General features: G+C 45.6%; 1 protein-coding gene across 1 annotated transcript in view; it reads left to right on the forward strand.

Moving 5' to 3' along the window:
• LOC138510506 (alpha-2-macroglobulin-like) overlaps positions 1-27,546 on the forward strand; it is a 1,041,624-nt gene that overhangs the window by 466,372 nt on the left and 547,706 nt on the right. The window contains exon 15 of the mRNA XM_069626208.1: positions 19,360-19,509. Within this exon, the coding sequence (XP_069482309.1) occupies positions 19,360-19,509 (150 nt within the window). The remainder of the gene's footprint in view (positions 1-19,359; positions 19,510-27,546) is intronic.

The following is a 27,546-nucleotide window of genomic DNA, read 5'->3' on the forward strand; positions in this document are numbered from 1 at the left end:
ACCCAGAGAAAACAGAGTTGTAGAAGATTTCTACATGGGGACACAGTAACTGTGTAACCCCTGCAATGCTTGCTTGAGCGGGATAAAAAAGCGTGTTTATTTTTATCCCTTGTACGGTTAACACATGTATGTTTTATCTGACTGGGTATTTTCAGCACAACTTTTTAATCACAGGACTCTTTGGTCTTTGTTCATATGATTTATTCTCAAGAATGCTTCCTTCGGTACCAAACAAGCAAATGTATCTAAACACTCGTCCGGGAGTTCTAGTTCTCTAGATACATAAACATTATGATTTTACCTGTCCCTCTCACCATTAGTGTCACTAGGGTTTGTGGGAGTGCACATGCTCCTCTGACTGCCCCCTGTTTTAGTGCGGGAGCCATTGGGTGTGTTCTGGAGAGTCCCTGTATACCTCTTCCTGATGCAGGAATAGATATCTCAGGCCAGCCCCTGCCCCTTAGCCTACCCTAATATTGGTCTCCAAGGTCAGTTAGGGGACTTTGTAACATATTTCCCCCTCTTTCTTTGAACCCTCCAGGGCAGCCTCATAGTCCCCATTACTTGTTTCTTTGCTGGCCACAAAGTACTAAAAAGGTGGTTTAGGGTTGTGACGCAAGGAACTATAGCATGACTGTCTCTGCTGTCTTCGATAACTCTCTTTCCCTCTAGTGTCATCTGAGAGGAGCATGGTTGGTGGTTAACGATTAAGGTAGTCTATGGCCCATTGAATCGCCAAGCACTCTCAGTTCACAATAGCATAATGTTACCTCTTAATTGCAATTCCCTAATGATGAGTAGGAACAGTTAATCTGTTCAATTCCTATTTTGAGTGACTGAAGTCCCCAAACCTACTCAGGAGGCACCCCTCTGCAATATGTAGTGTTAATTATAATCCTGCATTATTAAGGGCAGTAGTTAGCATAGTGGGTGCTCTATACTGTCGATGCACTCTGTTTTATTATTCGTTGACCCCCTTTTGCTGGCCCTTGAGGAGACAACAAAGGTGGAGAAATCATGGATGCATCAGCAATAGTATCTGACTATACCCAGGAATTGCCATAGTTCTTTCTTGGTTTCAGGGAATACTCTGAATACTGTTGCCGATCTATTTGTGGTTGTACCATCTCTATCCCCACTTGGAAACCCTGAGCCGACTAATGGTAATGCCAGATGGCATTTGGCTGGGTTGGCTGTGAATCCGGAACTCCTAAGGTGTTGAGGCAATATGTAGAGGTGAACCATGTGTTCTTTCCAGCTACTGCTGTGAACAATGATATGGCTCAGGTATCCCACTGCAAAGCTGTTGTTGGAGCTGCAAAATAGTGTACACCAACGTGTGGAAGGTGGTTGGTTCTCCATTCAAGTTGAAGGGGAGTGCCATAAATTGTAGCAGACCTGTCAGGTTCATGTCAGCAGTTTTCTCCTGATCCTTGGTGCTATTGGGATCTGACAGTATCCCTTTGTTAAATCAAGCATGGAAAGCAACATGGCTGACCCAATCCTCTTGATCAGTTTGACCTGTGCAGCACTGGATATTCATCAAAGCATGAGATACATTAACTTTAACTTTAACTTTATGGAAATCAATACAAAACCTCTAAGTCTGGTCATATGTGTGGACTAGAAAGATCAGAAAGGTCCAGTGGCTTCAGGGGGGAATGATGACTTCCAAGGCACCTGTACTTTCAGCTCTACAGCTTTCTTTCCAGATTCCGGCAGCCAATAGGGTTAAAGGCAGACAGGTGAAGCCCTGAGGTGGAAAGGGCTGTGGAAGCAAAGCTGTTTGCTGTGGCGAGTGGAAGAGAGACATTATATCTATCTATCCTCCTCTTAATAACCTGAGAAAACCAGAGAAGCCCGTGGAAGAGGGGAGAGGTGCGTGTGCCTTTAACAGTTGGGTTGTCAGCTGACCACCCAGCTGACTACTTGAGGCCGCCTCCGTGACCCTTGCGGCGTGAAGCCCTGAGGTGGAAAGGGCTGTGGAAGCAAAGCTGTTTGCTGTGGCGAGTGGAAGAGAGACATTATATCTATCTATCCTCCTCTTAATAACCTGAGAAAACCAGAGAAGCCCGTGGAAGAGGGGAGAGGTGCGTGTGCCTTAACAGTTGGGTTGTCAGCTGACTACCCAGCTGACTACTTGAGGCCGCCTCCGTGACCCTTGCGGCGTGAAGCCCTGAGGTGGAAAGGGCTGTGGAAGCAAAGCTGTTTGCTGTGGCGAGTGGAAGAGAGACATTATATCTATCTATCCTCCTCTTAATAACCTGAGAAAACCAGAGAAGCCCGTGGAAGAGGGGAGAGGTGCGTGTGCCTTTAACAGTTGGGTTGTCAGCTGACCACCCAGCTGACTACTTGAGGCCGCCTCCGTGACCCTTGCGGCGTGAAGCCCTGAGGTGGAAAGGGCTGTGGAAGCAAAGCTGTTTGCTGTGGCGAGTGGAAGAGAGACATTATATCTATCTATCCTCCTCTTAATAACCTGAGAAAACCAGAGAAGCCCGTGGAAGAGGGGAGAGGTGTGTGTGCCTTTAACAGTTGGGTTGTCAGCTGACCACCCAGCTGACTACTTGAGGCCGCCTCCGTGACCCTTGCGGCGTGAAGCCCTGGGGTGGAAAGGGCTGTGGAAGCAAAGCTGTTTGCTGTGGCGAGTGGAAGAGAGACATTATATCTATCTATCCTCCTCTTAATAACCTGAGAAAACCAGAGAAGCCCGTGGAAGAGGGGAGAGGTGCGTTTGCCTTTAACAGTTGGGTTGTCAGCTGACCACCCAGCTGACTACTTGAGGCCGCCTCCGTGACCCTTGCGGCGTGAAGCCCTGAGGTGGAAAGAGCTGTGGAAGCAAAGCTGTTTGCTGTGGCGAGTGGAAGAGAGACATTATATCTATCTATCCTCCTCTTAATAACCTGAGAAAACCAGAGAAGCCCGTGGAAGAGGGGAGAGGTGCGTGTGCCTTAACAGTTGGGTTGTCAGCTAACCACCCAGCTGACTACTTGAGGCCGCCTCCGTGACCCTTGCGGCGTGAAGCCCTGAGGTGGAAAGGGCTGTGGAAGCAAAGCTGTTTGCTGTGGCGAGTGGAAGAGAGACATTATATCTATCTATCCTCCTCTTAATAACCTGAGAAAACCAGAGAAGCCCGTGGAAGAGGGGAGAGGTGCGTGTGCCTTTAACAGTTGGGTTGTCAGCTGACCACCCAGCTGACTACTTGAGGCCGCCTCCGTGACCCTTGCGGCGTGAAGCCCTGAGGTGGAAAGGGCTGTGGAAGCAAAGCTGTTTGCTGTGGCGAGTGGAAGAGAGACATTATATCTATCTATCCTCCTCTTAATAACCTGAGAAAACCAGAGAAGCCCGTGGAAGAGGGGAGAGGTGTGTGTGCCTTTAACAGTTGGGTTGTCAGCTGACCACCCAGCTGACTACTTGAGGCCGCCTCCGTGACCCTTGCGGCGTGAAGCCCTGAGGTGGAAAGGGCTGTGGAAGCAAAGCTGTTTGCTGTTCGGCGAGCGGCGAGCAATGGAGTCTACCCAGTCCCCTGTGCTAAGGACCCGGGCACAGAGGCGGCGTGATGGTGTGGTAGCCTCTGACGAGATAATGGCCACTCGGCGACCTGCACGCTTACAGAAAGTAAGTTGTTATCACTCATGCACCTCTGAAACTGATGAGCACAACGAAGGTCTGATTCAAGCACACGAAGCACAGCTCCCCGAAAGCGCAGCAATCAACATTTCTAATCTACACCCTCTCTGTGACAATGTGTTCGACACTGCAGGTTTCACGCACGATGTCATTACGGGTCGCGACTTTACTCACGGGCGGCGCGGGGCGGCAAACGAATGCCACGCGCAGGAGGTCGGTGAGCCCCTGCATGCGATCGCGGGGTCTGGAGATTGCGCGGTTCTTGGAGCCCCGCCGACTCGAGGTGGCGTCAGCGCCAGTGGCGAACCGTTTGGACACCGCCGCGGTGGTTCTCTCATCCCGGCACTTGACCTGGAGTGTGTTCGCTTGGCCGCCGCTCCCGCGAGCGATTACGCCGCGGGGGCGGGTCTCGGAGCGCGCGAGTCCTTGAACGCACGCGGCCAAGGCAGCCTAGTCTCCGTCACGGCTAGAGGTGTCGCTGAAGACGGAGCAGCTCCCTCTAATAGTGAGCCCGCTGCAGAGCAGGATATTGATCAAACGAAGGAACCGAATTCTGCCGAAAATCAGACCGCTGGCCCTCGTCCGGCCATTTACTCTCCTGCTTTCCTACCCTGTGACGATGTGGGGCTCATTTTAAATGACTCTAGTACAATGATCACTGCGAGCTCTCCAGTGAGTGTAACCACGAGACGGTCCACAGTGGGCTTGCATGAAGAAATCGTATACATGAATGCGAATGATTCTAGCAATCAACATTGCATTTTTAACTCAAGTTTGCACGAGTGCGATCGCAATTGCGTTCTCAACTTGGAGCACGGTACAAGGGGCGAGCCAGAGGCGCGCGATTCAATGCTCGCAAGAAGAGACTCCCTTGGGGTTGTGAACAACGTTCCTCAGAACTTATCGCTCTTGAACAAAATGTGCACCAGTAAGGCATCTAAAGAGCCGATCCTTTCAGCCGAAACGAAAGCAAAAACTGCAGTTAAACGCAACAACAGCCAGCTGCTGGGGGCAACTTCTGACATATGGCCTGACTCGTGTTATAAACGGTTAAAAGCAACCGATCAATCCTTAAAGGTCGACTCGAGGCACGAGACATCTGATTTACATCTGACTTCCCAAAAAAGACTTGCCACCTCTAAATGGAAGTCCAATGGAGCCATCGATGAATCTGATGGCAACGAACATTCTTCACTTAACGAGTCTATGGACTCTTCATTAATGGAACGCCCATTTCCGAAAATTCGTCGTGACAAGGAGCCACATGAGACCAGACCTGCCGAGTCTCAACCCAATTCATCTTGCACAAACCTGCCGATGATGTCTTCTTCAACGGAAACACAAGCCCTTTTCATGGCCTCTTTGTCGATTTCCTTGGCCCCGTTTACGAAACTGTACGAAAATATACACGAAGCCACTAAGGACTTAACAACGGTGGTCGCAATGATGAGTTCCAAATTAACTCAGATTGAAAAAACTTGCGACTGCTCGTATGTAGAGCAACATGAGTGCCTTAAACGACTGGAAGGAGCGTTTACCTTGTTAAACGAGTGCAAGAAAACCGACTCCTCTGACAAAAGACTGTTCGCCGAAGTGGCGCGAGAGACCCTTGCCCTATTTAAACATGACATCAAAAACGCAAGTAGGCGGCTATCTGAAGAATGCCCATGTGGCAAGTTCACTAGCTTGAAAGATAAGCCTCAGGTTGAACAAGACCTTACTAGGACATCAAAACAACAGCACTCATCAATTGATGCTGCTCCAAACCAAGATCCTCTGTGCTCTCAATCGTCACAATCGACACATATCTCTTCAGTGGAAGTGGATCTTGCTCTGGCACCTGTAAAGGCCCTTGGAGCCCCTCACGATACAGGGCTCATGATCGTTTCACCTACTTCAATCACTGGGCCTTGCTCATCGGTTATTCCGTTTGTACCAAACAGTGTCAACGTGTCATTTAACACAGCATTTGAGCAAGCTAGATGTGCTGCTAACAAGGCCTCCGTAGACCCCCAAACGGCTTCTTCCTCGGGCATTGGTTCTGCAACTAAAGCGACTGCAGATGTTGCGACTATTCCCGCAAATGTAGGTTTACCCAAGGTCTTTTCCGTTTTTACAGGATCCTCTAATGTTACAAGAAAACTGGCGACTTCGTCTTTAAACTCAAAACTTGCTGTAACCAGTAAGAAACTGAAAATCCAAAAGACAAAGAAAAAAGTCTCAAAGGGATCTCAAAAATTTTTACGCAACATAAAGATGGTACAGGCCGCTTCTATTGACTCGGACATAACTTTAACGGTTCAAGCTCCAGCTATAAGTAACGCCTTAATATCACAAAAAAGTGCACATTCGATTTCAGCCAATCATTCTCAATTAAAGAATACTAAGCCATCTGATGACGACATAACTGAACTCCTGGACTTCTCAACTTACGATGACCCAGAATTTGTAGAGTTAGAACCTGTCTCACCCACAAACTCTGAGGTGCCCTTAATCACTGTGCCATTACCTAAAGTTGATCCGATTTCACGTGAGGAGAAATCCGTTCCATCATTGGTCAAAGTCGCTTCAAATACTGTAATAACAAATCAGCCTTGTACTAAGGAGGATACTGGTAACAATTCGACATTCAAACACAAGTCCCACGAAAGACACTGTGAGCTGATTGAAGTTTGTGATAATACGAACTCTACGTCCCTGCCAACAATCAGTCCTGTGTTTATGACCATGGCCGACAAGCGGAATTTTTGCATAGCTCGGGCTCAAATCACCAGACCAGAGGGACCCTTGGCATTGTCACGCTCCTCGATCAAAACAGACAAAAATAAGGAGCCCGTAAGGACTCCGCTGGAAGGTATCGAGGAAGATCATCTTGAAACCAATCGAAGAAGATTTAAAGAATTGGCGGTTGAAAGACGTCCTCAAACTTCACACGATAAGGTTCCAAAATCAGCGCTGAATAAAGTCCACATATATAAGCTGGCAATTGAGAGTCTGGAACCAATCAAGAATCTGATCTTGAATCGAAGAACGGTGCTTCAGTTACTTCACCTCGTTTCAAGCCTTCGTGCAATCTCCTCAAACGACATTAAAGTCGTGGAGTTTCCAGCGGAAGGCACGAACGATAAGGTGTTGCTTCACTTTACATCGAACCTTCTGATCAACTCAATATTAAAAGAAAATGTAGCATTGTTTTCATTAGGTTTCGATGTTTACAATCTGAACGTCTCTGATGTACCACCGCAATACTCTAGTGGAGTGCCTAATAATGAAAGGGATGCACCTTCGATTGATGTTGCAGTTTCAATGCTGTCGAAAGATGTGCCAACAAGGACACCGGAAGGATCGTCTCTTTTGACAAACACCCGTATTCAAAGCTTTAACCAATCACCGCGCCGGCCAAGGACTCCTCAATTGCCATCTAGCGAGGCTACTGCTAAATGTGACGGCTCCAATGCTCAAATAAGAATTACAATTAAAAGAAAGGATTCTTTCAACTGAACTCTTAATGAGTGTCAGCATCTCGCAACACCTGCAGCTGAAAATCTGGAATGGAATTGGCTTGCCGGGGCGTTAAATGTTAAAAAGAGCCAATAACGCCAGGACTCTAATGTACCTACGGTTTGTTCTGTTGCCTCATGGAACACTAGAGGGTTTTTTCACCTGTTTAACAAACCTTGGTTAGAAAAGCTTCAAATTGTGTGCCTACAGGAAACATGGCTAAGTGAATTACCACTCATAGCGGACTTTGAGTCTGTAATAAATCCGGCCATAAAACCCAAGATGGGTCGCCCTATGTCAGGACTTCTAACGATGGTCAGAAGGACTTCTGGCTGGCGCGTCTCAAATTCCGTTAATCACTCTCCATATATTCAGGAAACCACCATTGAAAATTTAGGGAGACGGGCCACGCAGAAGGACATGTTGATAATATTGAACGTATATTGGAACCATCTACGTGCCGGTAAAATGGAGTTCATTGACCATATCACCGGCGTTATTGATCATCTAATGGAACATTCTGACTCTCCAAACATTCTCCTGTGCGGCGACTTAAACATCGATCTATGTAAGGAGCCACAGTTAGCCCAAAACTCACTGGCACTGGCTTGGGTAACTGAAATGAAGCTACGTAACTTTCAGATGCTGAATGGTAACACTCGCGGCGATTTACCATTTAGGCAAACATGGCACCGTATGGACTCATCCTCAACAATCGACTATATGTTCGCATCCGAAGCTTTACATCCGAGGATACAATCGTTGAGGATTTGTGAAAAAGATCATAGCGACCACAACATGTTGCTTATGGAATTTGTATCAAGTTGCACCATTCAAAGACCAAAATGGACTCATAAGCTTGAGGTTGAATCTAACAGAGTTCGCTTAAGACTAGAGGAGAGCGAAGTTAAGGGGGTGATGATACAGCATTGTCATCCGAGTGCTGACCTCGAATATGATCATCTCTTGACACAATTCAAAACGGTAAAAGTGGGCTCCAAAAATCCCAACATGGTGCGCGCCCACCATTTCGATATTGAGATATTGACGCAAAAACGAATGATGCGCACAGCCATAAGGAGAGCCAAGGCTCTTGACAGGGTCACTCGTAAACTAGAAATAAAGGCGGCAAAGCAAAAATACAAAAATTGGTTGAAAATGCACAAATACATACAAGTGCAAAACGACGCAGAACAGATGTTAAACACTTTAAAAAACAAAAACACGAGGGATTTTTGGAGACTCATTAACAACTTTCAGGCTCCTCAATTGGCACTACAGTCCAGCATGGTTTCAGAAGAAACCTGGATTAATCATTTTGAAGCCCTATATAAAGATAAAATCCCTGAGATCACCACCTTGGGATCATCCGCGAATCCATGGAATTTGACGTTCCCAAGAGAAGAGATTGTGTCTATTATTAACAAAGCAAAAAAATCAAGAGCTCCTGGACAGGATGGGCTTTCCAACTTCACGATCAAACAACAGCCTGAGCTATGGGCGTCCATATGCGTAATCATATTCGATAGGATTTGTAAATCTCAAAAAACTCCGAAGTCCTGGAAATCTGCGGTTATTGTCCCAATATTTAAGAAAGGCGACAGATCATGCCCAAAGAACTATCGTCCTGTGGCTTTACTCGACAGTTTGGGGAAAATCTATGCCACAATGTTACAACACAAACTGGTGAAATGGGCAAATGAGTCTAATCACGTAGATAAAAGACAATCAGGTTTCGTTAAGCAAGTAGGCTTCTCTTTAAACTTGTTAGTCCTAAATTTGTTGAAAATGGAAGCATTAAAATCTAAAACTAAGGTCTACTTGGCCTTTATTGACTTTTCTTGTGCCTTCGACACCATTGACAGGTCCCGCTTGTGGTCAAAATTGCAAAGTTGGGGATGTCCTGTCGACTTATTGGCAGCAATCCGCGAATTGCACTCTGAAACCTCCATAAAAATCCGGTTGGATCAAATTGGAAACGTAACAACCCCAATTAAAACCTTTAAGGGGGTAAAGCAAGGTTGTCCCTTAGCAGCTGCAATATTCAGCCTATTTATCTCCGACATTGGATTGGCAATTAATGCCGTAAGATCTTTTCCGCCGAAGATTGGCAAGACCTGCTTAAGTTGGCTGTTATATGCTGACGACCTTGTTCTTATGGATCTAACTCCCGTAGGTTTGCAGAGGAAATTGAACGCAGTTGCCCAATATGTTGCATCAAACCACTTGGTAATAAACACAAAAAAGTGTGAAATTATGGTGTTAAAAAATCTTAATAGCGGAAGCCAAAACAAGAAAAATCATCCAAGATGGTACTTGGGTAGTGACACCATCCAGACAACTCTGAACGTAAAATATCTTGGAATGTTACTAAATTCATCAGTCAACGACGGTCCTTGGATAACTGAAAATAAAAGGAAATGCAAACAATTGGCCAGTCAAGCAGCCATCATACAGAACAAATATGGGAAATTTTCACTAAAACCGGTCCTTGCCTTTTACCATCAGAAGGTAATCCCAGTGTTACTATATGGCGCAGAAAACTCCTTGGGTTGCAGTTACGAGACATGGTCTTCGCTGGAGCATTGCTTTTGGTCGAAGGTACTGCCGTTGCCTCGGGGGATTGCTACTGCGTGTGTGAGGTACGAACTTTCGCTTATTTCGTTACACGCAAGGGTGTGCTGGGCCCTAATAAGCTTATTTCGAAAATCGCGCCAGCGTGAACACATTCCACAATTTGACATCTTTCACGACCCTTCACCGGCATATAATAGCATGTTATCATTATGGTCGAGAAGATGCGAAGAGATCTTAAGTATTCATGGAATCACCATGGATCAGCTGCATAACGACCCGAACGCTGCAAAATTAAAAATCTGGCGTGCGGACTGGGAACAAACTTGTACTTGACGCACCACAGCTGCCATGATGAAGGACGCCCCGCTTGAGATAAGGCCTTTCAACATTCTACAACGTTACATTGAATTATTTCCAGGCCCACAGGCCCGAAGAGCGTTCATGCTGATGCGGCTGAATGCATTTAAAACTAGTGAACGGCTGGCGTCTTGGCGAGCTAATAAAGTTGCATCCTTGAAGTGTAGAATATGCACTAAAGACAAGGAAACCCTAAAGCACTTGGTGCTATTTTGCACTAAGCTTCGCTCTGAAAGGACATTTCATCTGGGGCCTTGGGGAGCAAATTATCCCTCCCGCTGTGCGGATGAGTGGTGGGCTGCTATATTTCAAGGATGTGACAGGAAGCTGATATTACCATTAACCCGATTTCTGATGTTGATTGAAAATCGACTGAACGCACTGTCGGTTGATGTTCAAGGGTGACAAAGTCTTGTATTGTTGTCGGCGACCTTGGAGGGGTATCGCTAAGCGATTGCTAAGGGTCTGTCAAGCGATGGTTAACGGACACTTCTCTCTTGATGAAATCCAGTGTTGTTTGTAAACATTTTAAAGGTTTGTAATAAACCGATAAAAATAAAAAAAAAATAAAAAAAAAAAAAATAAAGGCAGACAGACTCCGCTGGAAGTATCTCTATCCAGTGTAGAAATTTGTGTTCTCGCTCTGGAGTTTCAACAAAGACATCAGCAAACTGTTGGAGAAGATCTTCCAAATTGCAGGTTTGCTGGGTTGTCAGATATTCCAGAATCAGCTTACCTGGATGGACCATAGTTGTCGCAGTTTGTCTGTCTAAAAGTGGGCCATGAGTGTCAGATCATCTGCCTTCATCCAGGCTCTTGACAAATTAATGTGGTAGACCTGGGAGTGTGGGGGTTGTCCTCTGACCATCCTGCTGGATGTTGTACTTGTCGCTGAGGACTTGGATAACTTCATAAGGTGCATGGCCGCTTGCCTGTTAGTTTGTTGGGGGATTTCCTCAATCATGTTCAGGATCATACAGCCACTTATGTTTCTCCTTGCTGACTATCAAATGTTGTTGGAGCAGGAACTGGATCAGCCATAATCACCCATGAGTGGCTTGGATGAATTCATTAGTTTTTCGACCGACTATGTGTCCTTCCTCGCTCTTCTTCAAAATGACAAACACATCTCAAGGCTCCTTTCCATACACAAGTTCAAAGGGTGAGTATCCAGTACAAGGGTGTTCTGGCAATGCACAAAGCCCTATATAGCAGCTTGTACTGTTTCCTTGCATCTTCATTGACCAATTTCTAAAGGAGTTTAGAGTTTTATTTGAGCTCGATATCGATGTTCTGGTGTTCTTAAAGTCTTAGATCACCAGTGACATGAAAGAAATTCCCTCAACTGTTAAGATCTCTTTATGACAAACTACTTGCGAGAATCAGGGAACAAGGTGTTTCCCAATACTCTTGACATTGTTGTCATCTCATGAGAAAGTCCTCTGCATTTCAGGTCACATAATCCATAATAACCAAGATATATTGGTGCTGCCTCAACTGTCAATTGTCTGGAAGGTAAAAGGTGTGCATTGCAGCCAACTCATGAACGAGAAGAAGATTTTCTTACTGGGAGGATGGAAGTGCGAGTTCGGTATTCACCTCTGTCTAGGGGCTCCTGAGGTTTGCAAGATTCAGGAGTCTGTGGGTACAACATGCCTCTTTGTCTTTCCAGGACCTTGTTGCTCAGCTGGATTGCTACATGTAGTGCATTCTACATTATGACAAATCTACTTTAGGTTCTGTCCGTCTTCTCATGGCACATATCTACTCCTCCTGGGATGAAGTAACTTGCCGTTTCTGGAGGAATTAGTTCTTAATGTAGCAGGTCCCACTGCAAACAGACAAGTTGCACGTCTTATTTCACTCTAATAAATCCTTATGTACCTATCTGGGGGTGCAAGCAACATGTGGCTGGGCTGTTGGAAGAATGGGATTAGCCAGTCTGATTCTCTTTCTGGGCTTGATATGAAACAATTTTATTTCCTGTTTTGTTAAAACTTTTTCTCTTGGGATAGGCAATGTTTCTTCTCCAATACTCTGTCTTCCTGTGTCTGCTCTAGTTAGCAGAGGACCCTTGTGGGAAGGTATAAGTGATGATCCCGGTGGGCGTTGGCTTCTGCGGCACATTAACTTAAGCCAATAGTTGCATGCCCTGTCCCCTGTGCATGGAGGAGAGGCATAATGGTCAAGATTCAAATTGTATGTTGCACTGACTCTATCACCATAGTCAATCTTTTAATGGCTGCAAGGTCCAATATGATGACCTGTCTGGGAATAAATTCACCTTTTCAACCTCGCCTCATAGGGCTACAATGCTGTTGACTGGTTTCTTATTAAGAAACGCCCCACCTAAAAAATCTTAGGCTGGCCAAAAGAAAACTTGAAACTATTTGGAGACTTTCCCCATCAGTCAAAAATAAACTCAACCTCTCCAAAGCCTCCTCCCAATACAAGAAAGAAATATTATTAGCCAAACAAGAAACCTACAATACTAGAATATCCAACTCAAAATCTAGTGTCAAAGAACTGTTCAGCATTCTGAAAGAATTGGAAACACCCATTGTACCCCAAGAAAACTGCACCAAGGATAAAAAATGGTGCTCTAGCATACAACTTGCTTTAACAAACAAGGTAGCAAACCTACAAACCAAAATTGCCATCAAGAAGGCATCACTAACACCACACATCCCTCAGAGCTCAGCGCCACCGCCACAGCCCAAGTTGGGAACCCGTTTCTGCTTCTCTAAGGTATCGCCCATAGAGGTAGAAAAGGTCATCCTGGGACTCAAACCGTCTAACTGCAAAGGCGACCAATGCCCAGCACAACTCATCAAGGATGCTGCGAGAGAACTGTCGCCATTTATAACCAAACTAATCAACTCTTCCTTCACCTCAGGTTCAGTACCGATCAACCTAAAAGAGTCCTGGGTACTGCCACTACTAAAGAAGCAAACCCTTGACCCTACCATTCCGACTAACTTCAGGCCCATCACGACTGTGCCCTTTCTCCTAAAAATTGTAGATAAAGTGGCTTACTTGCAAATTCAAAGCTTCCTAGAGTCTAACCACCTACTTGGAATCAGTCAATCAGGATTCCGCCCGCAACATGGGACCGAGACAGCGTTAATAGATCTTAAGGCCCAAATAGACGATTGCAGAGACAATGGCCAAGCGGCCCTACTTCTCCTCCTGGACCTATCAGCGGCATTCGACTTAGTGGACCACACAGTCCTCTGTAGTCACCTCGACTCGGCAGCCCACTTCTCAAAAGAGGCCATAATTTGGATCAAGTCATTCCTGAGTAATCGGACCATGAGAGTCTTCGCTCCATCAGCCTCAGCAGATCCAATCCCTATAACATGCGGTGTTCCACAAGGGTCTTGTGTGTCACCCACCCTCTACAATGTCTTCACGAAGCCTCTCTTTGATGAAATGGATCATCTGGGTATCGCCTACACTAACTACGCAGACGATACCCAGATCCTCCTCCCGCTCTCAGGAGACTACGCCAAGGACCTGGCCCTAGTGAACAGGATCTATAGCATCGTTCAGGCATGGATGGCCACACACGGCCTATGCCTGAACGATGATAAAACTGAGCTTATCATCCTGGGCACCACTACCTATATATCCAAACTCAGCCCCGATTACGACAACTTCATTATTGATGGGAACAACATAAAAGTAGCTCATGAAGTAAAAACCTTAGGATTCTACCTAGACGCCACCATGAACTTTACCAAACAAGTTAACTCTCTAGCTTCTGCCACCGCATATACATGCAAACTTATCAGAGCGAGCAAACAATTCCTCTCCACAGATAGTTGCATTACACTTGCCAGAGCCTTGATACTGTCCAAATTAGACTATTGTAATGGACTTTACATTGGAGCTAATAAACAGACCATCCACAAAATTCAAGTGCTCCAGAATAATGCCTTGAGAGCAGCACTCAAGATTAATAGAAACGAGCATATATCCTCGACAAGAAGAGAATACAAATGGCTCGCCACCATAGACAAAATTCATCTCAAAATCGCTTCCCTCACCCACAAATGTATCAACAACAAAGCTCCACCTTACCTCATGGATAGATTACGCAAAAGGACTTCTTCCAGACCTACCAGAATAGCCAACGCAAACTGCCTCCAAGTCCCGCGTTTCAAACTTGCCACTATAGGAGGAAATAGCTTCCCGGTCAAGGCTGCGCAGTTATGGAACTCCCTCCCGCATGATGTCAGAGAACCTCAGCCTTTCGCAAAATTTAGACAAAACCTCACTAGGTGGCTGAGAGCCAACGACAGCTAACTAGTCCACTTGTCACATTGTACATTACTGTATATAACTATATATTACGTGAACAGGAGCATGCTCCTCGCTCCCCTGTCCTGATCTCTCCTTGCTCCCCTGTCCTTGATCTCTCCCCAACGACAGCTAACTAGTCCACTTGTCACATTGTACATTACTGTATATAACTTTATATTACGCGAACAGGAGCATGCTCCTTGCTCCCCTGTCCTTGATCTCCCCTTGTTCATATCTGCTTGCTGTAATATTGCTGATGTCTATGTCTACACTTCCTGCCTTTTCCTGTACTTGCAATTAGCCGAGCATATCTGTAACCAAGCTCAGCGCATCTCTGCACCTTCATCTGATTTCTATGTACCTGTAACCAAGTTGAGCATATCCTTGTCTGTTTGCGCCCTGATACTCCAGGGTTTGGCGCGCTATACAAATAATAAACTAAACTAAACTAAACTAAACTAAGAGCTGCAGATGATCCTGGGTGGTCAGCCACGGAAGGGCTAATTTAGCACTCCATATATTCTGAAGGGGCCATTTCTTTTAAATATTAATACGTAGCCGGGTACAGGGCCCCAGCTTGTCGCTTCCCCAATGATGCAAAGTATAGGTTTCACCAATAGGTCTCAACAGGCTTATGAGTAAGATTGTGAAGGTCTTCAGCTACTCCAAATTATGGAAGTTCACTGTAGTAAAAGAAGGCAGGGCCTACATCCCTGGAACAGTGTTTCCTCATCCAAGATTAGTTCGAATATGAAATGTCTGAGGAGAAAAAAATGAGTTACTTTACCGAAAACTATTTTTGGTTTTGTCGCCCTCAGACATTTCTTGCAACCTGCTCCCTCCAAACACCTTACTTACGTTCTGGCGGCACACATCGCAGTGTGCTGCCGCCTCTGCCATCCCTCCTCTGAGATGCCGGTTCCCTTCACTTATGTGCATGGGAACCAGTGCCGCAGAGTCCTTTTTTTTTCCTTCAACATTTTCATTTAGGTCTTGGGGGACACCCCCGCACCTCTTGTTTACTATAGTTGCATCGAATGGTAGATTTGATCGAAATTTTCGGCTGTTTGAAATTTTCGATCAGCCAAAATTTGGTTAAATCTAATATTATTTTTTTTATTTTTGATTAATTCTGCAGATTCCCTGTTGAACCACTGGTGGGGTGGGGGATTGTTGATAATTTCACTGATTTTTGCTTGTGGATAGGCTTTGTAGGTAATAACTCCTTCCCTGGTACTTTGGAGTGTCTGCAGCATTTCTTCCTCTCCATTTATAATTGGTGATCAAAATCTATGCAGCACTTCTGCTCATTGACTGATATTTGGACCAGCATTATGGAAATATGAATTTGCGTTTTTGTTAAATATAGTTATAAGTCACATCATTGTTCAATCATTCATGGATTTCTATAGCTACTGGTATTAGGCCCATCTCGGACCATGCACGCATTGGAATATAGATCCCCCTTTGCCCCCCGGGCTAGGGCAAAGCAAGTTTTGCTGGTCAGTAACCTCAGGATACCCTGTGCTGCATCTACTAGGGAACGAGAAAGCTGTGAACACCTGGTTCTTGAGATAGGTTCTTTTGAATGCAGTTTGTTTATTGTGATTAACGAGCATTTAATGAAAAGATTTGAGAGGATTTATTTGAGGATTTAATTCATGCATTTGAGAGAATTTATTAACAAACCACCAAAGAATTGAAGAGGATTTGATCAATGTGGCATTTTAAAACTGAGGATTTAATTAAAGGATCTGAGAGGAATTGATTAATTAACCATTATAAAATTGAAGATTTGAATAAAAGATTTGATTAATGAAAAATTGAGGACTTTACAAATGAAGTACTGTGGATCTGACAAACCCCTTAAAATTTAGGAATTGATTGCTGAAGCAATGATTTAATTACAGAACCTATATATAATATGAGGAAAATAATTAATCCTGTAACAAGAGTAAGGAAAATATATGCACCTGTTTTACAGTAATGCTATTACTCTTAGTTCATAGACCCGCTCCATAGCTACCTCCCACCAGCAAACCTCTGCTGGACTGTGGCACCCCTGCAGAAGTGCCATAGTTTCTGAGGTTCCATGTGTTAATATCCCCGCAAAAATATCGCCATACAAAAATATTGCCATATTTTTGCGGCAATATTAAGACATGGAATCTGCGGGCGACACCCCTGCAACCCTTGTATTATTTTAAAGGGAGCAGGGGACACCCCCGCGACCCCGCTCCCAAAAAAAACCCAATATTATCCCCAATAAAAATATCGCCTATGGCCGTTCCTGACAACCATATATACAGCAATATTTTTTATTGGGGATAATATTACGTGATACTGTTTCTGAGTAGTGAGGATGTGTTCTGCAACCCTGAGCAGCAGCAGTGAATGCACACTTTCAGCCAAGCATCATCTGTAGCTCCTGGGAGCCACATGAGTCTATGGTAGCTGGGCACAAGGGGCCTTGTAGTATCTCGTCAATGCCCCTGCAAGCAGCTGGAGAGATCCATTCAAGCCTCCCCAAGGAGAGTACCCAGGGGTGGGTACCCTGACTTTCCTTTGCAGCTCTGTCAGGGTAGCAATAGCCCATCCCAGTCTAAGAGTCCGTCTCTGGAACCTGTATGAAAGCATGGTGGCATCCAGAAGCCGCTGGGGACAAGGGTGAAAGTGTGTTTCTATTGGAGGAAGGTGGGCAGCACTGGGGATGGAGGGGTGGATGGTACTCCCCCCAAGGAAGATGTCCATAGACCACTGAACCAATCCAGCATGGCAGTTGATCCAAAGATTGATCACCTCACCCTTGCAGAGTCCCTATTTATTTATTGTATTTATTTATTGCATTTATAGTAGCTTACAAAGCCCCTGGGCATCCAGGCACTGATTCTTACAGTAAGTAGGTGAGGCAGTTGCAGACGAGGTTACAGTGTGAGTACAGTGTCATACATAGTAGGCAGTCATGGAAGAGGGGAGAAACAGTTAAGTGAATAGGTGAGCTTTCAGGTTTTTTCCAGAAGAGATGGAAGGAGGGCTCCTCTCGGATCGGGAGTAAGGCAGAGTGAACAGGGAAGCTGGCGTTGCCTGCTCTTTTGCGTTGAAATCTCGGTGTGGTGAGACAGTGGCTGTCAGCAGATTGGAGGGGTCTCTGGACCTCCTGGGCGAGGTAAGGGGGTGCACTGTTGGACAGACAGCGGTGGGTTATGGCAAGAATTTTGAAGGAAATTCATTCACGGATAGGGATCCAGTGAGCGCATCTTCGTGCCTCTGAGATGTAGTTGTGCTTGGTTAGGTTAAGGGTGGCACGGAGAGCATTGCTTTTCAGGGGTTTGTAGAGGTTTTTCTCTGATGTGCCAGAGAGAAGTGCATTGCAATAGTCCAACCTGGATAGGACAAGGGCCCGTGCAATGGTGAGACGGTTTTCTGAAGCGAGGAAAGGCTTGCAGGCGGTGATGAGCTTGGTCGGGAAGGCTGAGGTTGAGGCGATGTGGTTGACATGGGGTGTCATGGTGAGAGATGCATCCAGAAAGACTACTAGCATTTTTACCGAAGTTGCAGCAGGGATGTTGAAGTGGCTGAAGGCAGTGTCGAGTTTGGGGAGATGTGCAGGAGAACCAATGAAAAGTAGTTCAGTCTCCTCATTGTTTAGGCACAGGTTATGTGATGCCATCCAGGTTTGGATGGTTTTGTATATGCTGTTCTCTTCGTCTGCGTCTTGTGTGTGGTTAAGGATTTGGGTATTGTCAGCATATTTAGTGTAGGAGATGTTCAAGGAGTCAATGTGGTTGAATTGGGGCGGCTTGGTGTAAATGTTTTAGAGCGTGGGCGAAACACAGGAGCCTTGTGGGACTCCACAAGAGACTGGGGTGCGGGAGTGGGGGGCGGCCCTGGCAAAGACTCTGGAAGATCTGTTTGCTAGTAAGGCAGAGATCCATTTTGCTGCTGGAGAAGTGAGCAGAGGAAGTGAGATGGTGGCATAGGGTTAGGTGGTCGACCAGATCAAAGGCGGCTAAGAGATCGAGGAGAAGGAGGAGGAAGTGGATGCCAGCATCCATGGCTAAGTCTAGTTGATTTTTAAAGTCAAGGATGGCTGTTTCAATTCTATATTTAGGACGGAAGCCCAATTGTCGGGGGTTCAGGATTTGATATGCTTTAAGGGAGTCCTGGATTTGAAGATAAGGCACTCTATCAATAATCTTCAAGAGAAAGAGGACAGTGGTGATAAGTCCGTAGTTGGTGGGGGATGCTGGGTGTAAGGTAGGTTTCTTAAGCAGAGGGGAGACCCATGACTCTTTGAGGCATGTGGAAACTGAGCATGAGGCAAAGGAGGTGTTGACAATGGCAGCAATGAGGGGCCAAAATCGTTCAGCACATTCCTTCACAAGGGGGGCTGGGAAAAGGTTGCCTTTACATTTGGAAGGTTTGAGGTCATTTATTTTAGCCACTGGGTCAGATGTTAAAACTGCTTGGAATTCAAATAGTGAAATGAGGGTCAGCGTAGAGGTCTGGGTGTCTGGTAGTTCAGCTACTGTTATGCAGGTGAGTTTCTTGCTCATTTCATATTGCAGAATATTTCCTGTGAGGGCATCATGGATGGGGCTGAACCAAAGGTTGTCTTTTACCAAAGAGGAAGGGGATTGGGGGGGGGGGGCAATGGGGATTCATGCTCTCAGAGAACTGTGAATAATTCTGTAGTGCTGGAAGAGGCAGTCACTATTCTTTCATTGTACTTCTGGGTGGTCTTCCATGGCAGGAATATTGTTCTTTAAAGGATGCTCAGGACACTTCTGTCACTTGACCAGTAACGTGTGTTGCAGAGCAGGGCTGAGGTGATTTGAATGGGATGTGTGTTGGCACATGAATAACACTAGAGGGCTGGGGATAACATTGAATGATGGGCAAATCCGCCTCCAGGTCTTGTTCCTGTCTTTTCACTATTACCCATTGCTCCAACTTGATCCAACGGCTGATTCTTTTTTTCTGTTATTTCAGGTGAAGCTAGACTTTTCAGCAGGCGAGGGCCTTCCGGCCTCTAGCATCAGTCTAAAACTGGAAGCGGCGCCCGGATCGCTATGCGCCCTGAATGTCGTTGACAAGAGCGTCCTGCTCATGGGGCAAGGAACGGAGCTGTCCACAGAGAAGGCAAGCACCAACTGCAGTCATATGTATCTTATGTGATGGATGTTTGTATCGCAGCCTTGCGGTCTTGTAACAATGCACACTTGCATCTGTGTCCCTTAACAACATAGCTTTTGGACTCTGACCTACCTTTTTACCCAAAATGGCGCTAGGCAGCAACATTTTTACTCAAAGGGGGGAGGGGGAAGACTCGGCCTAAACAAGTTTGAATACTAGTGTCTTAGCCGAAATGAGGAGATAGGCTGGAGCGGTCGTTACGCGCCGCAATGTAGCATGTCCTGGGGAGCTTAGCATTAATGTTGCATGCCTGATGGAGTCAAAGCGGGACAGGTGCCGGGGTGATGCAGGTTTATTGTGCGGAAGTATCTAATAAATCACTGACCTACCACAATTACTCTGCCAGGAGCATTTTTGTCATGATGTGTTGTACATGAGGCAGTGCGGTGTGGGTCATCCAACTGAGACCGTATTACAGAAACCAGGAAGTGATAGGAAGGAGGCTTGGAGCATCCCATTGGGCTATTAACACACTGCACATCCAATGTATTTATTGTTATTTGCACATGCGCACCACGTAAAAGACCTCGCTTCACAGCGTGCACAAGGGAAAGAGGGGGATGTTGAGGAAAGAGTAAGACAAAGAAAAAATAACATTAGATAAAGGAGTAGATACAATTTACCGTTCACTACGGGTTAAGGACTGGTAAGCACTCCTTAGTTCCTCTTTTATCCGATACTACATTTGTTTAGTTTCTAGTGCATTTCCATGTACCCTGATTCCTGGGTTGAATATTTCTTTTCTCAGTAACCTTTTGTATGTAAAGGTTTTGTTGTTCTCGTAGTTGCAGAGTGCAGGACCTTGTGCGACTTGAAGTCTTGGTGATCTTTTCCTAATTACTCAAATTGTAGTCTTTTGGATGTGGATGATCCCAGGGTGCCTGGCACTTAAGTATGTTGGACATGTAGCTTGGTTCCTTGTTCAAAATGGTTTTGTCAGAGCCAGAGAGTACTTTCATTTGTATTCTCTACTGTTTTGCCGCTGTCAAGATGTGGTTGTAATTTCCCAATCAGCATATAGGTCTGACTGTCCTTTTTTGAAGCTGTTCAATTTGTTTGGCCAGGTTCTTTGGGAGAAGTAGGAACATCAGTCTACTACAATAGTCTTAATTTGTTCAGTGCTAATGACCTACCATTGCTAGCTCATTAGTACTGAACACATTAAGGCTATAGGTGGAGTTGGTAGGCTACCCACTCCATCTATTGCTTAATTTTGCAGAAGGAAAACAATTATTTTCAAAAGATGGATCTGAAGGCATGTGCCCGTATTGAGTAAATTACTTTGATGGGTGATGACGGTGGTGCCTGAGTCCATTAGGATTAGCACCCAGCATGGGGGTACCAGCCAATCAGCTTCATCCAACAGTGGTCTTCAAGACACAATCAAAGCCTGCATTCGGAGGGAGCTGCTGGCACACTCAAGCTATCAGTGCCATTTTTCCTCCCGTTACCCACACCAACCCCCTCCCATTGCACCACCCTCAACCCCGTCCCCTTTAGAGGCCCTTTTCCCCCATTTTCCCATCACTAACCTTATCCGCCATCCACCCGCCTCTCCCTCCACTCTTATGCCGTAAAGCCCTGAAAACATGGCTATTTGTCTAAGCTATGAACATGCAATCCTCAAATACGCAGTCTGCACTGACTTTGTATGTACCCCTGTAACTATGTATAACCATCTACCACTGTAACAGCGCCTCGATGCCCACGGGCTGCTACATGCTTTAGATTCAAATGTTTTGAGCAAAAAGGTTCCTCTTTTTTTGTGAGGGGGCTGAGGTGATTGAGGAAGTATGCATATAAAAAGCAGCACTTTCACCACGAGCTACCCACCTTCCCTACACATAGGATGTAGGTTAACTTCTCCCCTGGTGATAGTAACTATCAACCAACTGTGTGTATTACCATAGACCAGGTATCAAACAACATATTTTAATAGATATATAATTTCACACAAATACAAAAATATTTAAAAAACAAAGTCAAATAGTGTTTTTGAAGAAAGAAGAGTCCACAAAAATATTGCTATGTGAACAGATCAACCCAATATGACAAATCAAATGTAACCTGTTCACTCAGTGATGTGTGATGTCAGTAACACAGGTGGTAGTTTACATCCATGCATAGATTTCTATGGAATATGGAGCGTCATTTATAAATGAATAAAATAAATAAATAAATGCTGCCATAGACACAACAAGGGACTTGCTCCGAGTCCCTAATGCAACTATCATGCCCATTTTGGATTGGGCAAAGCTTCTCCATGATGAAAGGGAGCGTCTTTTCCTTTTTTGTTGTTGAACTAAGTGCCAACAGCATCCCGTCACAAGGCGAGGGTGTTAATAGCGTTCATAACTGCGTCTGTGGACAGTGATGTCCATGAACGGCCCACAACGCTCTCTGATTTAGGTTGGGTTTCCTGGAGAATTGCAAGTCAAGTGCATGGCCATCTAAGTACAATGTACAACCCATTGAATTAATCCTTATGATTTAATGTTTGACTGCGAAGGAATTGCTAATGCCACGTGGGCCCGTAATCAAAAAGAGGGACACTAGGATGTGAATGCCTATGTCCTCTGCTTTCCTTGGGTAATGCAGAAGATCTGGAATATTCTTGGAGACTCCTCTCCAACCCTTTCTGGATGGGTCGTTGGCCACAATAGCTTTGTCTGCACAGATATTTACACCCCACCAGTTTCAAAGTAGCCACCACTGCACTCAGTTCTTGGCCTCCCTGCGGAAACATGCAACACAGCCATGCTTTCAACTGTTAGTTTGCATGGTTTTCATATCAGCTGAATACCCCAACCATTAGGCACTGTACTCTTTCATCAAGGAAATGGCTTCAATCGTTATTGGAGATCTCCTGGTTAGATATAAATGTGTTAATATTTGGATTGGTGCAGAATGCGGTGCACAGCGAACTACACCCCTTTCACCCTAGATAAAATGAACAAAAACAGGATTATGCCTTTGTATACCGGGGTGGGTGATAGTGTGCATAAACCTGTATGCTAAGGTAAACACATTGGTCAGAGTATAATTGAGAGTATTACAACCAGTAAATGACTAAATGACATCATGAATTTTGGAATAAAGCAGTGTTGGGAGAGTGCCTGTCATATTCTATGGCACCTATAGAGCAGAAAGTGTTTGCAGGCGCCACAAGACTTAGGGGGAGGCGGAACAGAGAAGAATAACGGCATTAAACGGTCCTACGAGGCCTTGTGACATTCGAATCGTGCAAGTGCAGCAAGCAAGAAGTGCAGGAGGGTTAAGGTCAGGACAAAGGAAGGCAAGTGGAGGACAAGGGAGGGATGTGGAAGGGGGGGTCCAGGTGCTGGGTAAGTGCTAAGGCAAGTGTGCTGGGGGAAGGGAAAACAGTAACTAGTGCAAGGAGGGGGGTGGACTAGACTCAGGATTCTAGTCAGGGAAGGGCACCCAACGGCAAGTGCTGAAAGGGGGTGCTGAGGCAGACTGGCCGAGGGAGGGCCTGGGCCCCTGTATGACTCAGAAGGGACCATGAACCTGTCGCAACAGCAGGGGGATTTAGCAAGGAAGGGGAAGAGGGAAGGAGGAGAAAAGGAAGGTCTTGAGAAGTTTCCGGAACTTAAGGAGGTCCGCCCTCAAGTCTGAGAGGGACAGGGAGGACATTCCAGTGGGAGGCTCCTGCCGAGGAAAGAGATCTACCCCACACTCTCCACTTGGAGAAACGTGAGACCTGCAGAGAGTTAGAGCTAGAGCACCGAAGGACTCTAGCATGGAGGTATTTGGGGAGAGAAGGTTGAAGGTAGCGGGGTCCCAGGCCCCAGAAAGTCTTATGGATGATGCAGAGGGTCTTAACTATGATCCTTGCAGCCACCGGGAGCCAATGGAGAGATTTTAGGGCTGGAGAGATGCAGTGCCTGGGCTTGAGGCCAAGGATAAGGCTTGCAGTCTTATTCTGGATTAGTTGAAGAGGGCGGAAGGAGGAGAGAATAAGATTAAGTAAGAGTCTTTTGCAGTAGTACAGCCTGGAGAGAACCAGAGCTCTATATGACATGACTACAACCTGTAGAGCTTCATGGGTCAGACAACATCCTTTACATTAAGGACAGTAGATGTAAGTTTGTTTGTTTATTTATTTATTGTGTGCACCGGACCCTGAGGTAGCAGGGCGCATGTGACAAGAGGGCTTACAGCTTGGTTACAGAAGTTACAAGTTTACAGAGCATGGTAAAAACAATTTTCTAGGCTCCACAGGATGAAGGTAAAGCAGTAAAGTACATATACAAACGGTATGCAGACAGCAAGTCATCATATAGCTGACGTTTACAAAATAGCAAATCTATATCAGGTACAATACATGCGGTAGGTGCGTGGGGAGAGTGCGGGTTACATAGCATTCTCAGTGAGCCATTTTATTGTGTTCTTTCCGAATTTGTTGAACGTTTCGTCAGATCTAAGAGCGTGAGGTAGGGAGTTCCACAATTGAGCTGCCCTAACTGGGAAGCTGGACCCTCCAATAGTGGTCAGTTTAAATCTGGGCACTAGCAGGCAGTTGGGGCTGACTGTTCTTGTTGGTCTAGTGGAGTTTTTTCTAGTTAATCGTTCTGTTAGGTAACAAGGGGCTTTGTTGTTTAAGCATTTGTGCATGAGGGAGGCAGATTTGAGGTTGATTCTTTCCTGGGTAGATAGCCATTTGTGTTTTCGTCTTATTTCAGAAATATGTGCTCTTCTAGGAATACTTAGGGCGCTCTAAGTGCATTATTTTGGAGCACTTGTATTCTGTTGATTGTTTGTTTAGTTGCCCCTATGTAGAGGGAATTACAATAATCTAATTTTGATAGGATAAGGGCTCTGGATAGGATTAGGCAACTGTCATCAGATAGGAATTGTTTCCCGGCTCGTATTAATTTACATGTATAGGCCATGGATGAGGCCAGTGAGTTTACCTGTTTGGTGAGGGATAGGGTCGAGTCGAGGTAGAAACCTAGAGTTTTTACTTCTCTGGCGACCTTGATAGTGTTCCCATCGATGATAAAAGCTGAGTAATTTGGGTTGAGTTTGGTGATGCGAGCTGCGATGCCCAGGATGATGAGCTCCGTTTTGTCATCGTTCAAGCATAGGCCATGGTTGGCCATCCATGCCTGAATGATGCTATAGACTCTGTTCACCAAAGCCAGATCTTCCCCATAATCCCCAGTAAGTGGTAGGAGAATCTGGGTATTTTCTGCGTAATTGGTATAGGTGATACCCAGATTGTCAAGATCGTCAAAGAGTGGCTTGGTGAAGATATTGTAGAGTGTTGGCGAGACACAAGATCCCTGGGGCACTCCACAAGTAATGGGTATCGGGTCTGCTGCCGTTGAGGGGGAGAACACCCTCATGGTCCTGTCACTGAGGAATGACTGTATCCAGACTATAGCCTCCCCTGAAAAGTGGGCCGCAGAGTCCAGGTGATTACACAGGACTCTATGGTCCACCAAGTCAAAGGCGGCTGAGAGGTCTAGTAGGAGGAGGAGTGCTAATTTACCCTCGTCTCTGAGTGAGTCTATTTGGGCCTTTAAATTGATAAGGCAGTCTCTGTGCCATGTTTAGGTCGGAAGCCAGATTGGCGGGTGCCAAGGAGATGGTTCACCTCGAGGAAGTTCTGAATTTGGGTGTCTGCTATCTTATCTAGTATTTTTAGTAAGAATGGCACTGTGGTGATGGGCCTATAGTTTGTGGGAATGTTGGGGTCCAGTGTTTGTTTTTTCAGAAGCGGGAGTACCCAGGATTCCTTTAGGTTGCGCGCGATGGTGCCAGTAGTAAAGGAGGCCTTGATAAGTTTGGTGATGAAGGGAGCCAGATCTCTAGCAGCGTCCTTGATCAGTTGTGCTGGGCATTGGTCGCCTTTGCAATTGGATGGTTTGAGTGCAAGAATAGTTTTCTCTACCTCGATCACTGAAACCTTAGAGAAGTTGAATTGGGTGAATTCTTTGGGTTTAGGTATTGGTGTTTTGTTCAGGGAAACTTGGGTTTGGACTGATAATGAGGCTTTCTTTAGAGCAATTTTTGTTTGGAGGTTGGCCACTTTGTTGGTTAGTGCCAGCTGTATGTCTGTGCACCAAGTTTTATCTTTAATAGAGTCGTCCTGTACTGCAATAGGGGTTTCCAATTCTTTTAGAATAGAGAAGAGCTCCTTCATACTCGAGTTGGCTTGGGTAATCCTATTGTTATACGTTTCTTGTTTGGCCAGGATGATATCCTTTTTGTATTGCGTTGAGATATTTATTAGATTGGTTTTATATTCTGCGGTAGGATGTAAGTTCCATACCGTTTCACATTTTCGTTTCTGTAGTTTTAGGTTTTTTAGGTGGGGTGTAAACCAAGAGTTAAGATGCTTTTTTGGTTTACTGTTCCTAAGTTTAAGCGGAGCAATGCTGTCGAGAGCACTGGTCATAGCATTATTGAATTCCTCCACTAGAAGGCCTGGGTCAGTATGGTCTAGTAAGGAGTTAAGATTAGGTAGGATATGGGGCAAGATATTGTCTGCTGTGATATTTTTCTTGTTTCTAGTTAATGTAGGTACGGTGAGGGGGGTGTTAGAGCAGTGGGTTTTTTAGTATCGAGAGTAAAGGAGATTAGGTGGTGGTCAGTCCATATTTGGGGGGCGATGGATGTAATGGAGAGGTTACAGTTGTGACTGGCAATCGAGTCGAGAGTTCTCCCTTTGGTGTGGGTGGACATATCCTCTTTTTGCGTGAAACCTAGATCTGTTAGGATGTGGCCTGGTGATCGTTGATATCATTGTACCCTAGGTTAAAATCTCCTAGCACTAAGGTTTGTGAGGAGCTCCCTGCAAGCAGACACTGTGTAAATCAAAAGAGGCAGGTTCTCTTTAAACCACCACATGGAGAGCTTGGCAGCAGCTCAGACCATGGGTGTGTTAGTTTGTGTTAGTTTGTGCTCCCTAGTCGCTCTGCCAAGGAACATTTATATGAAAGCCAGAGGAAATGCACTGTATCCATTTCTCCCTGTGCCGAGATTAAAGAAAAAACACATGCAATGTTAAAATGTAGTGAGCCTTGTGCTTCAGCTATGGCAAGTGTCTCAGGAGATTACATTGTGCTATTGTTATGTTCCAAACACTTGGAATGGAGGCCAAAGTAGCAATCATGTCCCTGAGCTTTCTGCAGAGTGTGTATATATGAAAAACACATTCTGGGTTTACCAAAGCACACAGAGAGACAGACAGCCTCAACAGAAAGAGCATGTGAGGGGAATGAAACCTCACTGCTTACAAAAGACAGACTAAAATCCAACGGGCCTGAAATAGCTTAAGGCGAGCCCCTTGAGAGAACACCTGCACAGGGGCACATGGCCCCATCAGAGAACTACATAAACTGCATGGCAGAGGTGCAGGCTATCCTGAAGCACAACCAAGTGGAGTAATAGCCACCACTTAAAAGGCAGCCACTCCATGATGCCTTTGTCAGACCTGGGAAGAGCTTCAAGGTGAAAGGTAGATCCTGAGAGACCCCCAAGTGAGGGGACTTTGCAGTTTACGGTCAGTCTTCGGACAAGGAACTACTGGGAAAACCCAAGCAAGGGGGCTTGGTTTGTGTAAGCCAGTCCTACAAAGATGCTAGAGGGAAACATATCCTAGCAAATGAATGGCAGATCTGGGGAGAGCTGGCCAGTGGACAGTAGCAAGCCCCGGAAAGCCCGGACCAGAGAAGGTCCACTTGAAAGCGCAACAGCGATGTACTGCAGGGTGGCAGCCCTGTTGAGAGGTAAGATTGGAGAAGCATTGGGTGAGTATATAAGGATTAGGTTTAATAGAGACATTCATGTAGAAGGGTACCAGCTTGGCGGGAGAGCGAAGTGGTACCATCTGGGAAGTAAGAGAAACTGTGCACTAGGAATGTGTAAAGAGAGAGGCAGTGGCCTCATACAAAGAGAGCAAGAAGGGTGCAGGCTTGGTAAGGAAAGCAAAGGGTACTGTCTGGGAAATAAAAG

Source organism: Ambystoma mexicanum, chromosome 6p (genome assembly GCF_040938575.1).
Source record: "Ambystoma mexicanum isolate Mex_15411 chromosome 6p, UKY_AmexF1_1, whole genome shotgun sequence".
NCBI lineage: Eukaryota > Metazoa > Chordata > Amphibia > Caudata > Ambystomatidae > Ambystoma > Ambystoma mexicanum.